The sequence below is a fragment of the Piliocolobus tephrosceles genome, chromosome 8, assembly GCF_002776525.5.
Source record: "Piliocolobus tephrosceles isolate RC106 chromosome 8, ASM277652v3, whole genome shotgun sequence".
In the NCBI taxonomy this organism is placed as follows: domain Eukaryota; kingdom Metazoa; phylum Chordata; class Mammalia; order Primates; family Cercopithecidae; genus Piliocolobus; species Piliocolobus tephrosceles.
In genome coordinates this window covers 62,012,998-62,032,896 of record NC_045441.1, presented here as the reverse complement: position 1 = coordinate 62,032,896, position 19,899 = coordinate 62,012,998, and the positions used below count along the sequence as shown (strand labels likewise).

General features: G+C 36.3%; 1 protein-coding gene across 1 annotated transcript in view; it reads left to right on the top strand.

Annotated features, from left to right (window-relative positions):
• Positions 1-19,899, top strand: part of HDAC9 (histone deacetylase 9) — a 679,750-nt gene that overhangs the window by 595,774 nt on the left and 64,077 nt on the right. Inside the window, exon 22 of the mRNA XM_023215947.1 lies at positions 4,011-4,129. Within this exon, the coding sequence (XP_023071715.1) occupies positions 4,011-4,129 (119 nt within the window). The remainder of the gene's footprint in view (positions 1-4,010; positions 4,130-19,899) is intronic.

Below are 19,899 nucleotides of genomic sequence, written 5' to 3'. Positions count from 1 at the left end.
TGCCTTTAATGCATCATATCAGGGAGTATTGATGCCGGTATGTCCAATCATAGGAGATGTTAACTTTATTCAGGTAGTGTCTGCAATTTTCTTCATTTCAAAGTTTCTATTATTTTCCTTTTTAGTACCTCACAGAAGATACTTTGGGATTATGCAAATATAATGATTGTCCACAAACGTTTGTCCACTAATTTTATTTATTATCATTATTATTGTTATTACTATTTTTTGAGACAGGGTCTTGCTCCATCACCTAGGCTGGAGTGCAGTGACACAATCATAATGCATTGCAGCCTCAAACTCCTGGGCTCAAACGATCCTCCTGTCTCAGTCTGCCGAGTCATTGGAACCACAGGCATACACTATCATGCGTGGCTAGTCTTTTTTGGAGAGATGGGGTCTCTGTGTGTTACCCAGGGTGGAACCCCTAAGCTCAAGCAATTCTCCTGCGTTGGCTTCTCAAAGTGCTGGGATTACAGCCATGAGCCACAATGCCTGGCTCCACTAATTTTGGTATCCATCCTTGAATCTTACGTGCATCAATTATTTCTGTCTTGTTCCAATGGTAATTATATATTTTCCTCAATTCTTCTACATTTATTAGATGATATTTTTCTGTAAGAAAGAGCTATTTTCTCTCCTTTCTATTCAATTATTATGTATTCACTAGGGACTTGGTGTTTAATTGTTTCGATTATAATCCAATGCTATCATTATTTATTTTGGTCCTCAAATTATTTCAGCTTTGGCCATTGGAAGTGCTTTCATATTGGTTCACATGTCCTACTGACATGTCCATGTCTCTTTTTAAGCATTTTGTTGATTTCTGTCACCACAAGATATTCTAGAGTCATGTAGTATTTCCCCTGATGCAGTGCTGGAATCAACCACTTCTCCAAGGATCTCTGGGTCCTTTTACTGGAGATTGATATGAGAAAGCAAGATCTGGGTATTAACTCTGCTCCTTGCCACTGGGGTGCCATTTCTTTTAGGAAATATATACTAACCCATGGATACAGTCATCTAAATTATTCATCTGTTAAGAACCATGAGTTCATATGTATCTTCCTATACTTTCTTTTCAGTGGGATATTGGAAAAGATAAGAGGAAAACATGTATGCTTTGTTTACTACCTTTAATCAGAAATCCCAATTCTTCAGAAAAAATTTTAAATTAGTGCCTTTGAAGATTTGTTTTAATAAAAATCACATTGTTTTTCCTACTTTTTTACCCTCAAATACATTATTCAGTCTTTCAGACACGATAGATCTTTTTGAGTACAAATTAATCTAGACTGGCATAAATAGAACAGTGAGCACTTCCATGGACATTTGTAAAGTCATTGCCAAAATAAAGAGATCTATGGAGTCTCAGTTTCATTCATTTATCAGAGAAGAGAGTAAGAATTCAGAGCTGACGATAGGAAAATAAATAATATTCAGTTCAAAATTGAGCACATCTTTAGACCAAGACGGTGTTTGCAACATAGTAGACACCCAACATATACTTGTTGAAATGAATGAATGAACCTTACCAATATCACCATCCATAACCATCTATTGCTATGTAGTTCCTCAATTTAATCAAAAACACACAGCATGCATTGCAGCATAATGCCTCTGTTCTCATCATGCTTCACTAATTGATTCAGCAAACAGCTTCCACCCAGACATAATTCTAGGCGAGTATATTTTTAAGTAAAAGGATTCTATCAGGTGATGTATCCTTTTTCTAAATTTTCTGTCTTTTTCTTACTTTTTGGAATGAGTTCAGATATATAGGATTAGGCCTATAAGATGAAGGAATTTGAAAACCCACAGGAAATTAGAAAACACATTGTGTTTGTGAATTCAGAAGTGACCTACATAGCAAATGTGCAATTTGCTTCAGATAGAAACCAATAGATTCCGTATATTCCGAGATATGTGGCATAGAGAGCTATAGTTTCCCTGTAAGTGGGTAATATGTCTGTATTAACAAAATATTTGCATCCATCATATTTAAGAAAAGAGTACTGTAAATGTGAATGGGGCTTTTTGACCACTGATTAACTATAGGAAGATTGGAAAAATAAGCTGACTGTTGGCATTTTCTGCTTTTTGAGTTAGTTTTTCCAAGAAGAGAGAGAAAAATTAGCTTGCTTTTTGTGTCTTCTCTGTAGGCGCTTATACTCTGTAGATCATCTCTATGTTTTCAATGTTCTAAAATTATGTGGGCAATCTTGTCTCCTCTCCTGTCTTCTTGTACTTCAAAAATATGCACCTATATTTAATATCCATGGGTAGAGAGGAGACTTTATTGAGAAGATAGTATGTGAGTTGTGCCTTGAAAGATGGGTAAATACTGGGGGGAAAATGAGGGAAGAATGACCTTCCAATAGAGGGAAAAGAGATGGAAAATTAATTACTATGATGCTTATGATTGCATGGACAATCTGGTTCAATCATCTACTTACTGAATTTTGTAGAAGCATCCATTCTCTAAGGGAGTATGTAGGATTAATAAAATTAAACAGAGTATCTTGATAAAGCACTCTTAATTCTTTGAAAAAAACTTATTCCAATCTCTAATATCCCAACATATACCACATGACTATTTCACTCATGAAAAGTAGTGAATTTATTATATGTGACACTTTTAATGACAACCATAATGTAAGATTTGCAATTACTGGGATGGGGAAGAACCTAGTATATCTCTTGATAATGTAGCTGTATTAGAAATGTTTAATTTTATTCAAGAAAAAACTTAATACAATTGTGTATAGTAAATAAAATTAGGTTTTCACTTAGTTTTACTGATGAGCCAATTCAGATTTATGTGGTTTACCAGTTGTTGGAAGGACTACTGTGGAAGTCACTTACATGTATATTTATGAACTTGAAGGATAGAATTTTTATGACAGTAGTGGATTATTAGGAAAAATATTTCAATCATTTACATTTCTAGGTAAGTTTCAACTAAATATTTTTACTGCATAACTGCAACTTCTTGATTATGATATGCAATAACATTTTTTAAATATAAAATTAATATGTAATCATTATAGAAAATCTGGAAAACTTACAAACATAAAAATTAAAGTAATTATGTCATTATTGAAGGATAACTATTTTAATATTTGTTTTGGTTATCTCTCACAAACACACAAGAGTGACTGTACTACTTTTTAAATTTATTATAGCGTGCAGTTTCCCCATTTCAGTAAATAGTTTTTGAAATTTAAATTTTTATGATGGCATACTGGTCTTCAAGCCTGTGTAAAATTTTTATAAAGCCCAGTTGTGTCCATTAGTCATTCTTTCTCAAAGCTAGCAATGATGAGAAAGAGGTTTGGGAGCCCTGAAGTTGAGAAAGGAAGTGTTGAAGTGTCTGACTGGGACCAGCAGGGGTTGCTGTCATGGATGAGGCTGCCACATTCCTGGTGTGTCTGACTTTGGACTCACTTAACATTGTAGTCTGGATTCTATTAAGGGAATTTTGTGTTTCTCCTTTGCAAGAGTCACCCCCTACCATGATAAATATTTAAATTTTTTTTTTTTTAAGTTGGGAAAGCAAACTTTTCCCAAAAGAAATTTATAGTTCAAATTTACACCAAGTTCTCACTAACTGGAGCAAGCCGGGTTTTCACTAAAGCTTTGACTTTCCTCTGTAAAACATTAGTCACTCCCTTGGAAGAAGCAGTTTTTTATAGGCAGTGCGATAAAACAGCCACAGACGTATGTGTAATATGATGGGTTTTATAATGTACCTGCAGAGCAGTTTGGTTTTTTTGTTTTTCCATTTGGAGGAAAAAAGATGAAAGAAAAAAGACTGAATTGGGATGCTAAAATAATAGCGATTCATTATTAAGGAAATGATACATTTTTGTTCCATTCAAATAATGTTTGTATTCCACTTTTCTTTATTCTTGGGAAGTTCCTATTGTTGTGCCAGGTTGTTTCCACTGAATGATTTTTAAAGGTATTCACCAGTCCCACATGTGACCGGTTGCATTTTTACTGTGCAGGACCATTGTGAAGCCTGTGGCCAAAGAGTTTGATCCAGATATGGTCTTAGTATCCGCTGGATTTGATGCATTGGAAGGCCACACCCCTCCTCTAGGAGGGTACAAAGTGACAGCAAAATGTAAGTATCTCTTTCAGGACTTTATGAAAGGCTCTGATATCATACCATCTTTTAAGTCTTTATGATAGACACCACCTTTTACATGTGTCCAGTAAACTTGGGTGAGGCATTTGAAAATGATTCAGATGGTGTTTATTGCTCTGTCAGATTCATGTTTCTGTAGAAATTTGCTTTTAAGAAAAACAAAGTTAAAGTGTTTCCTTTGGTGGACATGACAGCACATTTCAGAAATTGCATGCTTTTCAGGAGACCTGTTTTGCATTTAAAGGCAGAAGTGATAGGGCTTCTGTTTAAAATGTGCTGCATGACTTGAGAGGTCATGAGTCTAGAAAAGCTACTATGCTTTTCCAAGGAGAATGGAAGTTCCATTGTACATGGGATAAAAATAGCTATTTCTTAATAATATTATGCACTTCCAGGTTTGAAAACAAAAGTGTAATTCCCCTTGCTAAGAGCCTCTGCATGTGTCTATGGGCAACTCTCATAATGTCTGCTCGTCTTCTGTTGTGTTGCAAAGTTGAACTTTTTGGCTATGTTCCTTAGCAACTGGACACCACGTGAAGAAATAAATTTTATGTTATAGTGCATTTGAATAACACAACCTAATGGAATCTGGCTAGAAAGAGGATTTCTTTAAGAATAATGCCCTTGCTCTCTGAGTGGGAAAAAAAGGATATGTGTGTGTAATATAGCTCACATATAAATGTACATTGGCACTAGGGGTGTCTATTTAAAAATAGAAGAAAAAAGTAAAATTACACAAAGAATAGGCCCACAATGGTATATTTTAGGGAGAGTTGCAAAGCAGACAACAACAAAAATCCCAAATACTTTTAAGTGGAAGAGATGAGTTTGGAGCAAATGTGCTGTGTTAATTTAAAAAGAATCAAAGAAATAGCATCATGCCAACCTTTGTTTTTAGTTGGCTTCTCATGTGAAAGAGTTTTCTGCACTCTAATTGTTCCAGTAACATTGTTAGGTAGTAACTATTTTTAACATGTATTATTTACCCAGGATTCTTTGTGCCTTGTTGTCTATTAAAAACATATTAAAACAGGAAACTCCACAAAGACAAACAAAGCAAAATAATTCATGATTTTGGCAAAATTGAATAGAGAGGTGTTTGCTCTGATTAAATGTCTGTATGGCCTTTTTAAAATTATTATTATTATCCATGGAACTCCACTCAATGGAAGTCAGTCTTTCCATCACAGATAAACCTCACTTGTGGGTCAAAACTAGTAAATAGTTGTCTAAATAAACAAAGAAAAAGAGAGTTTGTACATTAAGTGGAGATAAACCCAAAAAATACAAAATACCTCGCGAAGAAAGAAGGAACCCTAGAAAAGGTGTTCTTTGCCATTAAATCTAAGAATCTCACTCAGAAGAGAGGAGTGTCTATGTTTAAGTCTTTCTCCTTGCCACAGGGAAAGGTTGTAACAAGACTATTTGTCAGAACTAGTTAAAGGGATTGATCATTTTGTTCCCTTGTGTCTTCATTTTTGGCCAAGTCAAGTTCAAATCTCAAATGCAACCTTGAGAATAGTCTCATGGTTTCTTTTGGTCATTAGGCATAGGAGACATGGGTTCTACCACTTCTAGGTTTAGTATGGTACAATAACATCTTCAATATATTTTTTACCCATTTACATATATCTTTATCCATTTGAGAGGAAGCTCTTCATTGTGTTCCATCTCCGAATCAGTTTGTCTAGAATGCCTCCAACTCCCCTCCCGTCGTTCCCGGTCCCTCCATACCCATTTCTTCCCTTGTGTATGTTTCCTACTCAAGAACCATATGCTCTCTGCCAGGTGCCTATTTCCTAAGAAAAGCAAGCAGACATAAGTTTTAAGTGATATAATACTTGACCTTTTGTGTATTTGCAGTTTAATAAGGAAAAAAATATACAATGAGAAGAGAGGTCCTTAGAATCTAAACAGACTATAGTTGAAACTCTTCACATATCTTATGGATGAGGCAAGTAATTTATTTAAAAATCTGAAATAACTGGGGTTAAAATCAAAGTTCTTATCCTGAATTGTAGTTAGGTGAAATTGCTTGAGGCATTTTCTGTATTTTTTCCATTAAAAAGAAAATGTTTCATAAAATGCATGAGAACAGATTTTTTTTTTTTTTTTTTTTTTTGAGATGGAGTTTCACTCTTGTTGCCCAGGCTGGAGTGCAATGGGATGATCTCAGCTCACTGCAGCCTCTGCCTCCCGGGTTCAAGCAGTTCCCCTGCTTCAGCCTCCCTAGTAGCTGGGATTACAGGCATGTACCACCATGCCTGGCTAATTTTGTATTTTTTGGAAAGACAGGGTTTCGTCATGTTGGTCAGGCTGGTCTTGAACTCCTGACACCAGGTGATCCACCTGCCTTGGCCTCCCAAAGTGTTGGGATTACAGGCATGAGCCATCACGCCCAGATGAGAATAGAGAATTTGGATGCACACTACAGAGACCATATTAGTGCCCATGACCCTTAATCTCCCAAACATAGTCTATGACAGACAGTGACTAGTTTTGTGATACTTAAGTGAAAAACAGCAAAGCCTCACATCTGGGCAACTGTATATATTATCTCATGGAAGCCTGAGTTTGCCAGCTACATTTTCTAGAGATGCTGCCACAGCAAGTGGGTAAAAGCTGGGATTACTAGATAGCTCAATAGTTGTTCCCTAAAGGACTCCCCACCTGGTATCTTTGTTTGCTTTCTAACCATCTGGCAGATGCATTCATATTGTTTTGGTCCAAAAGTTCTGGACAGGCAATTAACACTGGACTTTCACCGTCTTATTCAGGAAGTCATCCTTCATTGTGGGAGTAGGGTGATCCCAAAATGAAGTTAGAAATGGGCTAGATTCTAAAGTAAAAAGTAGGAAGAAGATACACAACCAAGTTCCTCTCTCTGTGTTTTCCAATTCTAGCAAAACTCATTCCTGCTCCAAGTAGAATATTTGATAATTATAGAGAGTGGTTTTGAGGATGCTATCCATGTCAGAGATGCTAAAATTATATTTTCTTAGCACATTGAATCAGTCTTTTAAAACAGTTTTGTTTGCTATCTCTGAAAGGAAAAGAGAAATGAAGTAGAAGTAACTAGGGGTTTTGTTTGTTTTTAAACATTAGTTACCTGATTGAAAAATAATAATAAAAGGTTGGAGTAATCACCAATATCTCAGTCCAAATATAGAGGTGATTTAAAATTAAAGGTAATTCCCTTCACTAGTGATGTTTTACTTTCCTCCTCTTTTCTCCTCCCCTTTCTTGATATTTTAAGTAGTTTCTGTTATGAAACTATAAAGCTTTTAGCATTGGTTTCTGCTGAAGTTTTAATAAACAATCTGAATTACTTACTTAGTATCAGTGCTGCTCCTTAAGGACCAAGGCTAAATCCCAACCTGAAATGACTAGATAGCTTTTTAACCTGCCCTAAACCCAGCATCAAAGTTTACCTTGAAGTTATCAGTTTATCTTTCTAATATGCTGATTCAGATATAATTGTCTTCAGGTTACAACTTAATCAGGTTGTCATGACAACTAAGTGCTATATTCAAACAATGAAATTAATTCACCATATACTAGCACCCCCTGGCTTTATAGTGTTGTTAACATTTTAAAAAAAGGTTCTTTGGTTTAAATTCATTTTGCCACAACACATATTTTTCCTCCCTTTCAACACATATAAGCGTTCGCTACTTTTGTTGGTGTCAGGCCATGAATTCATATGTTCAAATTGCTTTTGTCATGTGAACAAGAATATGTTTTTCCTTTGGAATTATGCAAAAGTCATTGTGAGATGATAGCCACATCTGATAAAAAGTATGTTCCTTTTATAAACATGTGAAATACATTCCTTTAATAAACACTTTATAGTCCTTGAGACAGGAACCATTTCTGTCTGCAAATATACAGGGTTATTTTGACAAGTAAATCAATAAATGTGATTCATCACATAAACAGAACTAAAGACAAAAACCACACGAGTATCTCAATAGACACAGAAAAGGCTTTCGATAAAATTCAACACCCCTTCTTGATAAAAACTCTCAATAAACTAGGTGTTGAAGGAACATACCTCAAAATAATAAGACCCATCTATGCCAGACCCACAGCCAACATTATATTGAATGGGCAAAAGTTGGAAGCATTCCCCTTGAAAACCGGCATAAGACAAAGATGCCTTCTCTCTACCACTCCTATTCAACATAGTTTAGAAGTCCTAGCCAGAGCAATCAGGCAAGAGAAGGAAATAAAGGTCATTCAAATAGGAAGAGAGGAAGTCAAACTCCCTGTTTGCAGACAACATGATTCTGTATTTAGAATACCCCACAGTCTTGGCCCAAAAGCTCCTTCGGCTGATAAACAACTTCATCAAAGTTTCAGGATGCAAAATTAATGCACAAAAGTCAGTAGCAATCCTACACACCAACAACAGTTAAGCCTAGAGCCAAATTAGAAAGGCAATCCCATTCACAACTGTCACAAAAAAACTAAAACACCTAGGAATACAACTAATCAGGGAAGTGAAACATCTCTACAATGAGAATTACAAAACACTGCTCAAAGAAATCAGAGGAAACATAAATAAATGGAAAATCATCCCATGGTCATAGACAGGAAAAATCAATACAATTAAAATGGCCATACTGCCCAAAGCAATTTACAGATTCGATGCTATTTTTATCAAACTACCAATGACATTCTTCCCAGAACTAGAAGAAAACTATTTTAAAATCCATGTGGAACCAAAAAAAGAGCCCAAATAGCCAAGGCAATCCTAAGCAAAAAGAGCACAACTGGAGGCATCATGTTACCCAACTTCAAACTATACTTCAGGGCTACAGTAGCCAAAACAGCATGGTACTGGTACAAAAATAGGCACATAGACTAATGGAACAGAATAGAGAACCCAGAAATAAGACCACACACCTATGACTAACTGATCTTTGACAAAACTGCCAGAAACAAGCAGTGGGGAGAAGGCTCCCTATTCAATAAATGGTACTGAGATAACTCACTAGCCATATGCAGAAGACTGAAGCTGGACCCCTTCCCTACACCATACACAAAAATCAACTCAAGATGGATTAAGGACTTAAATGTAAAACCCCAAACTATAAAAACCCTAGAAGATACCCTAGGCAATACCATCCTGGACATAGAAATTGGTAAAGATTTTATGACAAAGACACAAAAGCAATCCCAACAGAAGCAAAAATTGACAAGTGAGATCTTATTAAGCTAAAGAGCCTTTGCACAGCAAAAGAAACTATCAACAGAGTTAACAGAAAGCCTACGGAATGGGAGAAAATTTTTGCAAATTATGCATCTGACAAAGGTCTAATATCCAGCATCTATAAGGAACTTAAATTTACAAGCGAAAAACAACCCCATTAAAAAGTGGGGAAATGACATGAACAGACATTTTTCAAAAGAAAACATACATGCAGCCAACAAGCATATGAAAAAACACTCAATATCACTGATCACTAGAGAAATGCAATCAAAACCACAATGAGATACCATCTCACAGAGGTCAGAATGGCTATTATGAAAAAGTAAAAAAATAACAGGGACTGGCAAGGTTGTGGAGAAAAAGGAACACTTAGACACTGTTGGTACGAGTGTAAATTAGTTCAGCCATTGTGGAAAGCAGTGTGGCAATTCCTCAAAGAGCTAAAAGTAAAACTACCATTTGACCCAGCAATCCCATTACTGGATATATACCTACAGGAATATAAATCATTTGACCACAAAGACACATGCTCGCAAATGTTCACCACAGCACTATTCACAATAGCAATGACATGGAATCAACCTAAGTGTCCATCAATGATTGACTGGACAAAGAAAATGTGGTACATATACACCATACTATGCAGCCATAAAAAAGAACAAACTCATGTCTTTTGTGGAATCATAGATGGAGCTGGAGGCTGTTATCCTCAGCAAACTAATGCCAGAATGTAAAACCAAATACCGTGTGTTCTCACTTTCAAGTGGGAGCTAAATGATGAACTCCTGAATGCAAAGAAGGAAATAACAGATACTGGGGTCTACTTGAGGGAGGAGGGTGGAAGGAGGAAAAGGAGCTGAAAAGATAACTATTGGGCTTAATTCCTGAGTAATGAAATAAGCTGTACAATAAAATCCTGTGACATGAATTTACCTATGTAACAAACCTTCACATGTACCCCCAAATGTAAAAGTTAAAAAAAAAATTTAAGTGATTTAAAAAAGAATAGTTAATAGCTGCCAGGGGGAAAATCAAGTAACAAACCTTAGAGTCTTGAATTGCCATATTTTTTTTAATAGAAAATTGTACTTCTTTTTAGTATATTCTGATTCTCTTTCCCCTACTGAGTGCCTGTTTAACAGTGAGAAAGCACAATTTGGGAGAAGATACCTGTATAAATGAATTTCGACTTAACAGTGAGTTATTCTTAGGGAAGTACAAAGATTCCTTGATTAGTCAGTCAATGATCCAAAAATAAGACTCTAAAATCTTGAGTGCTAATCCAATGAACAAATGCCAAGAAACAAACTTGTGATAAATACACAAGGCCATGTTGTCTACTTTGTCTGCTAACAGTGCATGTACATGCTTAATCCCAGGTGCCTCAGGAAGTTTTATCTACCTACGAATTCTGAAAAAGCACTTTGATTTTAACTCCAGTTATTACAGATGATAAGATAAATTAGTTTCCTCATCTATGAGACATATGAAGTTTTTTAGATAGCCTTGATTACAATCTGTTTGGCTTCTGAGATCCTCTCTTCTCAATGGATATTTTTTCTTTATCAAGGTGCAGATACTCAACAAAAAGTCATATATGGGTATGTAGCTCAAATAACCTCAATTTTTCCATTTCTTGTGTCCACAGAGTTGCATATAGATTGAGCCAGAACTAAGTGTGTTTTGATGAAGCTGACTGCTTTTTTTTCTTGTTCTTTTTTACTAATTACTCTATACCTATCTTAAAATGTTCGTGGCTCTCCTAAGTGTCTAATTGTTTCTACATTACCAAAATCTATAAAGAACCTGATCATACTTACTTAAATGCTTCACTAATTACCTGATTATGGACTTTAAATGTAAGTGTATTTCAGCTAACGTTATGGTTGTAATACTTCTGTAACTATTCAGAATGTAGTAGTTCTGTTTAGCAGTTGTATCTTATTACTTACCTGTAATCAGGGACTCAATGCCTTGTCTTCTCATAACGGCATTTCAGGCCACAGCAAACAGGTATGGAGAAAAGGAGTGTCTAGAAGTCACCTACCCACCAGGTACCACTTCATGAAGGGTCAACCTTAAACTTGAAGTGCTTCATTTCTTTTAGGTTAGAGTGAACACAGGGGAATACTATGCAGCATTGATTCTTCAAAGCTTTTTCTCATCCAGCTACCATCAGATTAACCTCTTTCATCCGCTTCTGTGCTGTGTTTCAAAAACTGGCCTAGTGCCTGGAACAATAGTCTAAATAGCGTTTTTTAAAATGAGTAAAGCTAAAAAGAATCCATGATTTTTTTTAAGTAAGTCAGATGATTTCTTCTACTATATTCGAAGTTTCTTGAAACAGGAGTTCATAAGTTTTTTTTTCTTTTTTGCCATTGCTATCCTCCCCATCGCTGCCATTTCTTTCTGAGTTTTGAATCACGTATTTCTGTGTCCTGTAATATTTCCTTATATCAGTAGGCCTTGGGCAAAAGTGCTGAGACCCAGCTGTTAACACCTGCTGGAATATAATTGGTGAGAAACTCATTTAATCTCTGCTCAGAAAAGCAGGACAGTGGGAGTTGATAGAATCCTTTAATTATTAAACTTGAAATAGACAGTAATAATTAAAGGAGAGTAAAACATAGCTAATTTTGGTACCAGAAAATATATGTTCAGATCTCAACTATGTTTCTCACAAATTTTATAATCAAGTTGCTTTCCTAATCAGTTAAAAAAAAGTGAGTGGGGAAGGGAGATAATAATTTGACCTACAACCTATGTAATAAATGATCAGGTATTGTGAATTAATAGTTTTGAATTTTATTGTTCATATCATTTCAACAATTCTAAATATTCAGTTAAAGTCTGGGTGTTTAGATGATATATTTGAGCACAAAATATACAACACAAATTCTATAGCTTTTTTGAAGGTGTTTTAGACTCCTACTTGAAGAAAATGGAAGGAGGATGGGCAGACATCTTTGGAAGCAATGCAGGATTTTAGGTAAATAGTAAGTGTATTGACCATTTAATTAAAAGTCAGGTTAGCAAAATAAGTGCCTGCATTTCACATTTCTATATCTGTTTGTATTCCTACTTTATAATAAATCCAGAGACAATTTAAAAAGTGATAATGTTTTTAAAAGAAAATAAAGCATTATTATTTTGTGATGAGGATACCTCAGTCACTGCTTGCCTAAAAGCTGTGCATTTTGTTATGATGTATTGACGTATGTTCTGCTCTTGACATATGAATATGCCAATGCAGAATAAACAATCCAGCGATTTTTTTTTAACAATCGACTACAGTTTTAGTTAACTGACAGTTAACTATCTGAAACACATTTAAGAGTCAGAAAAAAACTTCTCAACAAAATACTACCAAACCAAATTCAAAAACACATTACAAGGGTCATTCACCATGATCAAGTGAGATTTATCTATGGGATGCAAAGATGATTCAACATAGGCAAATCCACGAATGTGTTATACCTGATTAACAGTGTGATGGACAAAAGCTATATGATCACTTCAATAGATACAGAAAAGGCATTCAATAAATTCAATGTCCTTTTATAATAAAAACTCTCAACAAATTAGGTATGGAAGGAATGTACCTCAACACAATAAAAGCCATAGATGATAAGGCTATAAATACATCATACGCAATGGTGAAAAAAATAAAAGTTTTTTTCCTAAGATCAGGAACAAGATAAGAATGCTCACTCTCACCACTTCTATTCAACACACTAATGAAAGTTCTACTGAAATAAATTAGACAAGAAAAATAAATGAAGGACATCTAAATAGAAAAGGAAGAAGTTAAACTGTCTCTTTCCAAATGACATGATTTTACATATTGAAAACCCAGAAGACAACAGCAAAACAAAAAATAAACAACCAAAAAACCGGTAAAACCAATAACTGAATACAGTAAACTTGCAGAATATAATATTAACATACAAAAATCAGTATCATTTCTGTATACTAACAGTGACCTGTCTGAAAATGATTAAGGAAATAATCCCATGTACAATAGCTACAAAAGGGAAGAAATGCAAAAACCTTAGGAATACATTTAACCAAGGAGGTGAAAGATCTCCACACTGAAAGCTATAAAATGTTGATGAAAAACATCAAAGAAGATGTAAGTAAGTGGAGAGATAGCCCCTCTTCATAAATTGGAAGCATTAATGTTGTTAAAGTCTGCATACTACCCAAAGCGATCTTCAGATTCAATTCTATCTCTATCAAATTACCAATGACATTTTTTCACAGAAATAGCAAAATCAACCCAAAACTTTGTGCAGAACCACAAAAGACCCCGAATACCCTAAGAGATCTTGATCAAAAAACACAAAGCTGGAGGTACCATACTTTCCAACGTTAACAGCTACTACAAAACTATAGTAATAAAAGCATGACATTGGCGTAAAAACAGACACATAGACCAATGGAACAGAATAGAGGACCCAGAAATAAATCCACACCTCACAGTCAATTGATTTTTGACAAAGATGGCAAGAACACTCCGCGAAGAAAAGACAGTCTTTGATAATTGGTGCTGGGAAAACTAGATACCCAAATGCAGAAGAATGAAATTAGACCCTCATCTTATACTGTGTAAAAAAAAAATCAACTCAAAGTGGAGTAAAGATTTATGTGTAAGACCTGAAATTGTAACATTAATAGAAGAAAACATAGGGGGAAAGATCTGTGGCTATAGTTACTTCTATAAACAATGCTTAAGTGAACATCCTTTTACAAGTCTCCCTCTGCATGTGTGTTAAAGTTGCCTTAGGCTAATGTTTTTAGTCAGTTAGGGCTTCTGTTTCTTTTCTAGTATGTAGCATTTGAAAATATGAAGGGAGGCAACAAAAGAAGGAAAGAATGTCTTCGACCTTCCTTACCTGTTCGTCAAACCTGAGTCTATGTCCCTGTTTCTCCATATACACACACACATCCACACAACAAACCTCTCCTCCTCTCTTTACTGTTTTATACTGTTTATGTCACCTCTTCTGTTCCTTTTAAAATTGGCAAAAAGGGTGGTTCTGTATACCCATATTCTTCAAGTTTAATCCAAACTTTAGGGGAAAAGCAGGCCAGAAGTCATGTAGTAGATATGTAAAATATCATTTTGAGGTGTTTTCAAGCAATTCTTTGGGAGTTACAATTTAAATAAAAAAGATGACTTTCTACTCAAAACAAATGGCTTGGTTAAGTTATCAAGGACTATGGAGGGCAATGTGGTCGTAAGTGTGAAAGCACAACCTGGTTGTCCAGCAGAAAAAGTCATAATTCTGGCCTGGGCCTCAGAATTATCATAGGAATGTCACCTAACCTCTTGAAGATTATATTCTTGACTGAAAAGGGAACATTAGTTTCATCCTGGCTGTGTTGTTATTGTTGATGATAGAATTATAATACCTGCCAGTGATGTTGGATGTTTCCTATGTGCTAGGCACTGTGCTCTGTGGCACTATGCCTCGATGCTTCTCTGCACTTTCTTATTTTGCTTTCATGATTAAATGAGATAATATATACATAGTACCTTTTTGTATTTTTGTATTAATATCTTTTTAAGATTTTCTTATCCCTCTGAAATCATTATAAAACTTTACAACCATTTAAATTTCTAATTTTAGAAGTAACAGAAAAATTAAGTAATTGTGCTTAAGTCACAGAGATGAAGACTAACAAAACTGCAACCTGATCTTGTGTCTCTAGACTTCCACTTTAATTTATTTTCATTAGGTTTAATGGGTTATTAAAAAATCTCAAGTAGGCCGGGCGCGGTGGCTCAAGCCTGTAATCCCAGCACTTTGGGAGGCCGAGACGGGCGGATCACGAGGTCAGGAGATCGAGACCATCCTGGCTAACACGGTGAAACCCCGTCTCTACTAAAAAATACAAAAAACTATCCAGGCGAGGTGGCGGACGCCTGTAGTCCCAGCTACTCGGGAGGCTGAGGCAGGAGAATGGCGTAAACCCGGGAGGCGGAGCTTGTAGTGAGCTGAGATCCGGCCACTGCACTCCAGCCTGGGTGACAGAGCGAGACTCTGTCTCAAAACAAACAAACAAACAAATCAAAAAAACTCAAGTAAATATGTGCACACTTTTTAATTACTATGGAAGCTTCTCTGAATTGTGAAAATATTTTTCAAAAAGAAAATTTTTCCAACAATGACTTTTTTATTTGAATAAAATTTTTCAGGTCAGAAAAGTAAGCTTTATAATATATTAGCAGTTTACAGACCACGTGTTCTATTTTTCATGGAGCATTTTTCACAAGAATGAGTCAAGGACTTACTCTTTGACTCAAAATTCCTGCAAACCCATAGTATGTCTCTTTGTTATATTCTCAAGCAAGTACATGGCTTCCTGCAATGACAGGGGAAGTGAATTTGCAAGACATTTATGATTGCATGTAATAGAGTTCACTCCTATATATTTAACAGCTAACATAAAAAAAAAAACATGGCTAATTAAGAAGGCAAACTTGTCAGGGTATAAAAACACAAATTTAAGAATGACTTTATTTTTAAATTACAACCAAAAGATTTATTGGAGTGAATGAGTGCTCCATGTTCACCATTACTCTGCATTCACTGTCTTGCTCACTTGCCTATTTCCTCATACCACATAATAACTCAGATACCAAATTGTAGAAGATTATTTTCCACCTGGAGTGTTTAGTTACTGATGCTGTGAAACAGTCCTTCGGCAGGGACGACTACTACTTAACTTTGAAGAACAAAGTTACTATAACTGTACCGTAACTGGGGCCAGATCAACATTGCTTATGAAAAGAAAATATGTAAGCAGAGTTTGCCCCAGCGGAAGATGCCAGCTACAACTAATGTGTGCTGTATTCCATTAATACTAAGATACACTTTTTCATATTTTGACATGTCTGAAATTGGAATGTCTCTCACACTTGATGCTATTTTATCATGCGATTGGGGCTGTTTTTTTTTATTTTCATAGTGGCATATAAAATAACGGTTACATTTATTTTGTGCCACAATTGACGGCATCTTAGATTCAATGGAAGATAATATTTTATTCTTTGAGATATTTGTAAAATCCCAGCCAATGGCCACCCTAATCTAATAGCTTAGATTTCTATTTTATATTTTCTTTAGACTTCCAGTGATTGAATAGAATCCCAAATAAGCAAAAATTAAAATAACAAAATGAACAAAAAATATTGCCAGGGAGAAATTTTAAACAATAGTTGATTCTCTTACTGTGAGTTTGCTTTGAGCTCAGACAAAAAAATGGTTCTTCCTTGGCCTGACATATCCATAACCATAGATTTTGACCCTTTATTATGATGATTGCTCTAAGTAAAATAATTGGTTTGTGATTCATCTTACAAATCAAATCAATACAGAAAAGAATCAGTTGGTCAAATCCTTTGTGAAGTAATGTCATGGCCTGGTGCCAGCAGTGTTAAGTGTATGGAATAGCATGTGACCAACAATCAGCTATTAACATGTGTGTGGTTGATGAAGTAATCAAGGAAATCATGGGGAATGTTTATGCAGCTTCCCTCTATAGGAAGCTCTTCTCACACTACTGCCATGGGCTGGAGGATCACTATGGACTACCACAATTGTTTCCAAATTAGCAGGCATCAGTATCACCTGGAGGGCCTGTTAGGCATGCTGAATTCCATATCCAGAATTTCTGACTTAGTAGGTCTGGAGAGGGGACTGCATTGGGATTTCCAACAAGCTCTCAGTTGATGCTGATACTCCTGATATAGGGACCACACTTTGAGAACCACTGGGCTAGTGATTGAAAGAAACGAAACAGGATTTGGGCTTGGTTGATCTACAGTTTAGGTCTAATTGGCTACCAACTAACTTCTTTTTTTGTGTCTTGATGTTCTTATTTTTCCAGCAGAAATAGTGCAAATCATGTCTGCTTTGGCTAAATATAGGGACATTATGAGAATCAAATGAGGTAATGGACCTAAATAAAATGCTTTGCAAAATGTGACACTCTACATATAATAAGGTATAAATGATATCATCCCCACTAAATCTACTATTGTTTTCATACATATAAGCTGGGGTCAGAATTCATATGCCAAAATACATTTGCAATCTTATGTGAAAATTAATACTAAGTTATTTAGTTATTTTTAAATGTTTAACATAATTATTTTATATTTCTAAAAACATTTGAAATATTTAGTTATTTTTGTTGGTTTTTATAGGAAGTGGCTGGGGTTCCACATATATTTTCTTCCTCTACCTAATCCCTTTCCAACTGAACCTCTAGACTTGTCCCATGTGACACCAAGATGCATGACCACAGATAAGTCATCAGGAGTTGCAGTGGTTCTCATACCAACAGCTCTTACAATTCCTCAGAATGAGAGCTATTTAGCCTCCTTTACCCAGCATTTCGGAAATCCCACATAGTTTCAGACCAAGAGTAACTTTTATGAAATCCCTATTTTCTCTTATCCCAGGTAACCTAACTGTTTGTTACTTGGTAAAGTGCCATAAATTCTGCCTGACCTTTCAGTATTAATAGAAAGAGCTCTATAGAAATGAACTTTTGGCCGGGCGCGGTGGCTCAAGCCTGTAATCCCAGCACTTTGGGAGGCCGAGACGGGCGGATCACGAGGTCAGGAGATCGAGACCATCCTGGCTAACACGGTGAAACGCCGTCTCTACTAAAAATACAAAAACTAGCTGGGCGAGGTGGCGGAGGCCTGTAGTCTCAGCTACTTGGGAGGCTGAGGCAGGGGAATGGCGTAAACCCGGGAGGCGGAGCTTGCAGTGAGCTGAGATCCGGCCACTGCACTCCAGTCCGGGCAACAGAGCAAGACTCCGCCTCAAAAAAAAAAAAAAAAAAAAAAAAAAAGAAATGAACTTTCACTGGGCTGGGCACGGTGGCTCACGCCTGTAATCCCAGCACTTTGGGAGGCGGAGGCGGGCGGATCACGAGGTCAGGAGACCATCCTGGCTAACACGGTGAAACCCCATCTCTACTAAAAATAAAAACAAAATAAATATTAGCCGGGCATGGTGGCGGGCACCTGTAGTCCCAGCTACTCGGAAGGCTGAGGCAGGAGAATGGCATGAACCCGGGAAGCAGAGCCTGTAGTGAGCCGAGATAGCACCACTGCACTCCAGCCTGGGCGACAGAGTGAGACTCGTTCTCAAAAAATAAAATAAAATAAAATTAGAAATGAGCTTTCACTGGATCTCAGGATTTGATACATTTTCAATAAACATATGAAAAATGATATAACAGAGATGTATAATTTTCTTCCAAGTTGTTCTTAAAATGCAAAACTTCCCTTAAAGAAGTGTCCTTATCCTATCGACCTCCTATCTTAACACTATCCCAAGATCTTAGTATCAGCTTGTTCCATAAGAAATTGTGTGGATCTAGCCAGATTAAAACTATTATTTCTCTCCTCCTATCATCTCTTTACAATTTTAATGCGTGTAACTTTTTAATCTAAATGAGTCACCTTTGTAAAATATGTATTTATTTTAATGATAGAAGTGAAACAGAAATGCCTAAGGTTATAAATATGAAATTTGTAAATACTGGCTTTGATCGCTGCACGCTTTTATAACGTTCAACCCTTTTTCAGGAATGACTTTTTCTAGTCATATGTAACAATAGAGTCTATAGATAAGGTCTTAGGATTCCATGCTGTTTTCCTCTTTTCTCTGCCTTGGTGAAATTTGTCTATAAGCTGAAGAAATTACGTATTTCAGAAACTATTTTACCAAACAATTGACTATCTGTGGCATATCATTCCTCTGCCTTGTATTCTTTTCCTGCAACTACAATAATGCACACTTCTTACCACATGTGATGTCTATATACTCTCTACCCTACCCTATGGTTCTCTGCCATCCCTTTTTTCACTATTCTGCAGCCTGGAAAATCTTTCTGTCTCTCTAACAGACCAGGCTCACATCAGGGTCTTTGCATGAAAAGATCCTACTCAAAGGATCTCTTCTTCAGTGATAACCTGGCTATCTTCTCAGCTCAGATATCACCTTCCCAGGTCAATTTTCCTGAGCAGTGTACCCACCCTCCATCATGATCCGTCACTTTCCCTGATCCCACTTTGCCAAAACTACACTCTTTGAGGTTCCTGTGTATTTTTTTTTTATTATACTTTAAGTTCTAGGGTACATGTGCATAGCGTGCAGGTTTGTTACATATGTATACTTGTGCCATGTTGGTGTGCTGCACCCATCAACTCGTCAGCACCCATCAATTCGTCATTTATATCAGGTATAACTCCCAATGCAATCCCTCCCCCCTCCCCCCTCCCCATGATAGGCCCCGGTGTGTGATGTTCCCCTTCCCGAGTCCAAGTGATCTCATTGTTCAGTTCCCACCTATGAGTGAGAACATGTTCCTGTGTATTGTTAACTACCATGTGTCCCCAGGTTGTCACCTCAGCCATTGTCTAGGCTCCTCAGCCGTTGTCTAGGCTCCAAAGATATTTATTGACATTCATTCTAGGCTCCAAAGATATTTATTGACATTCATG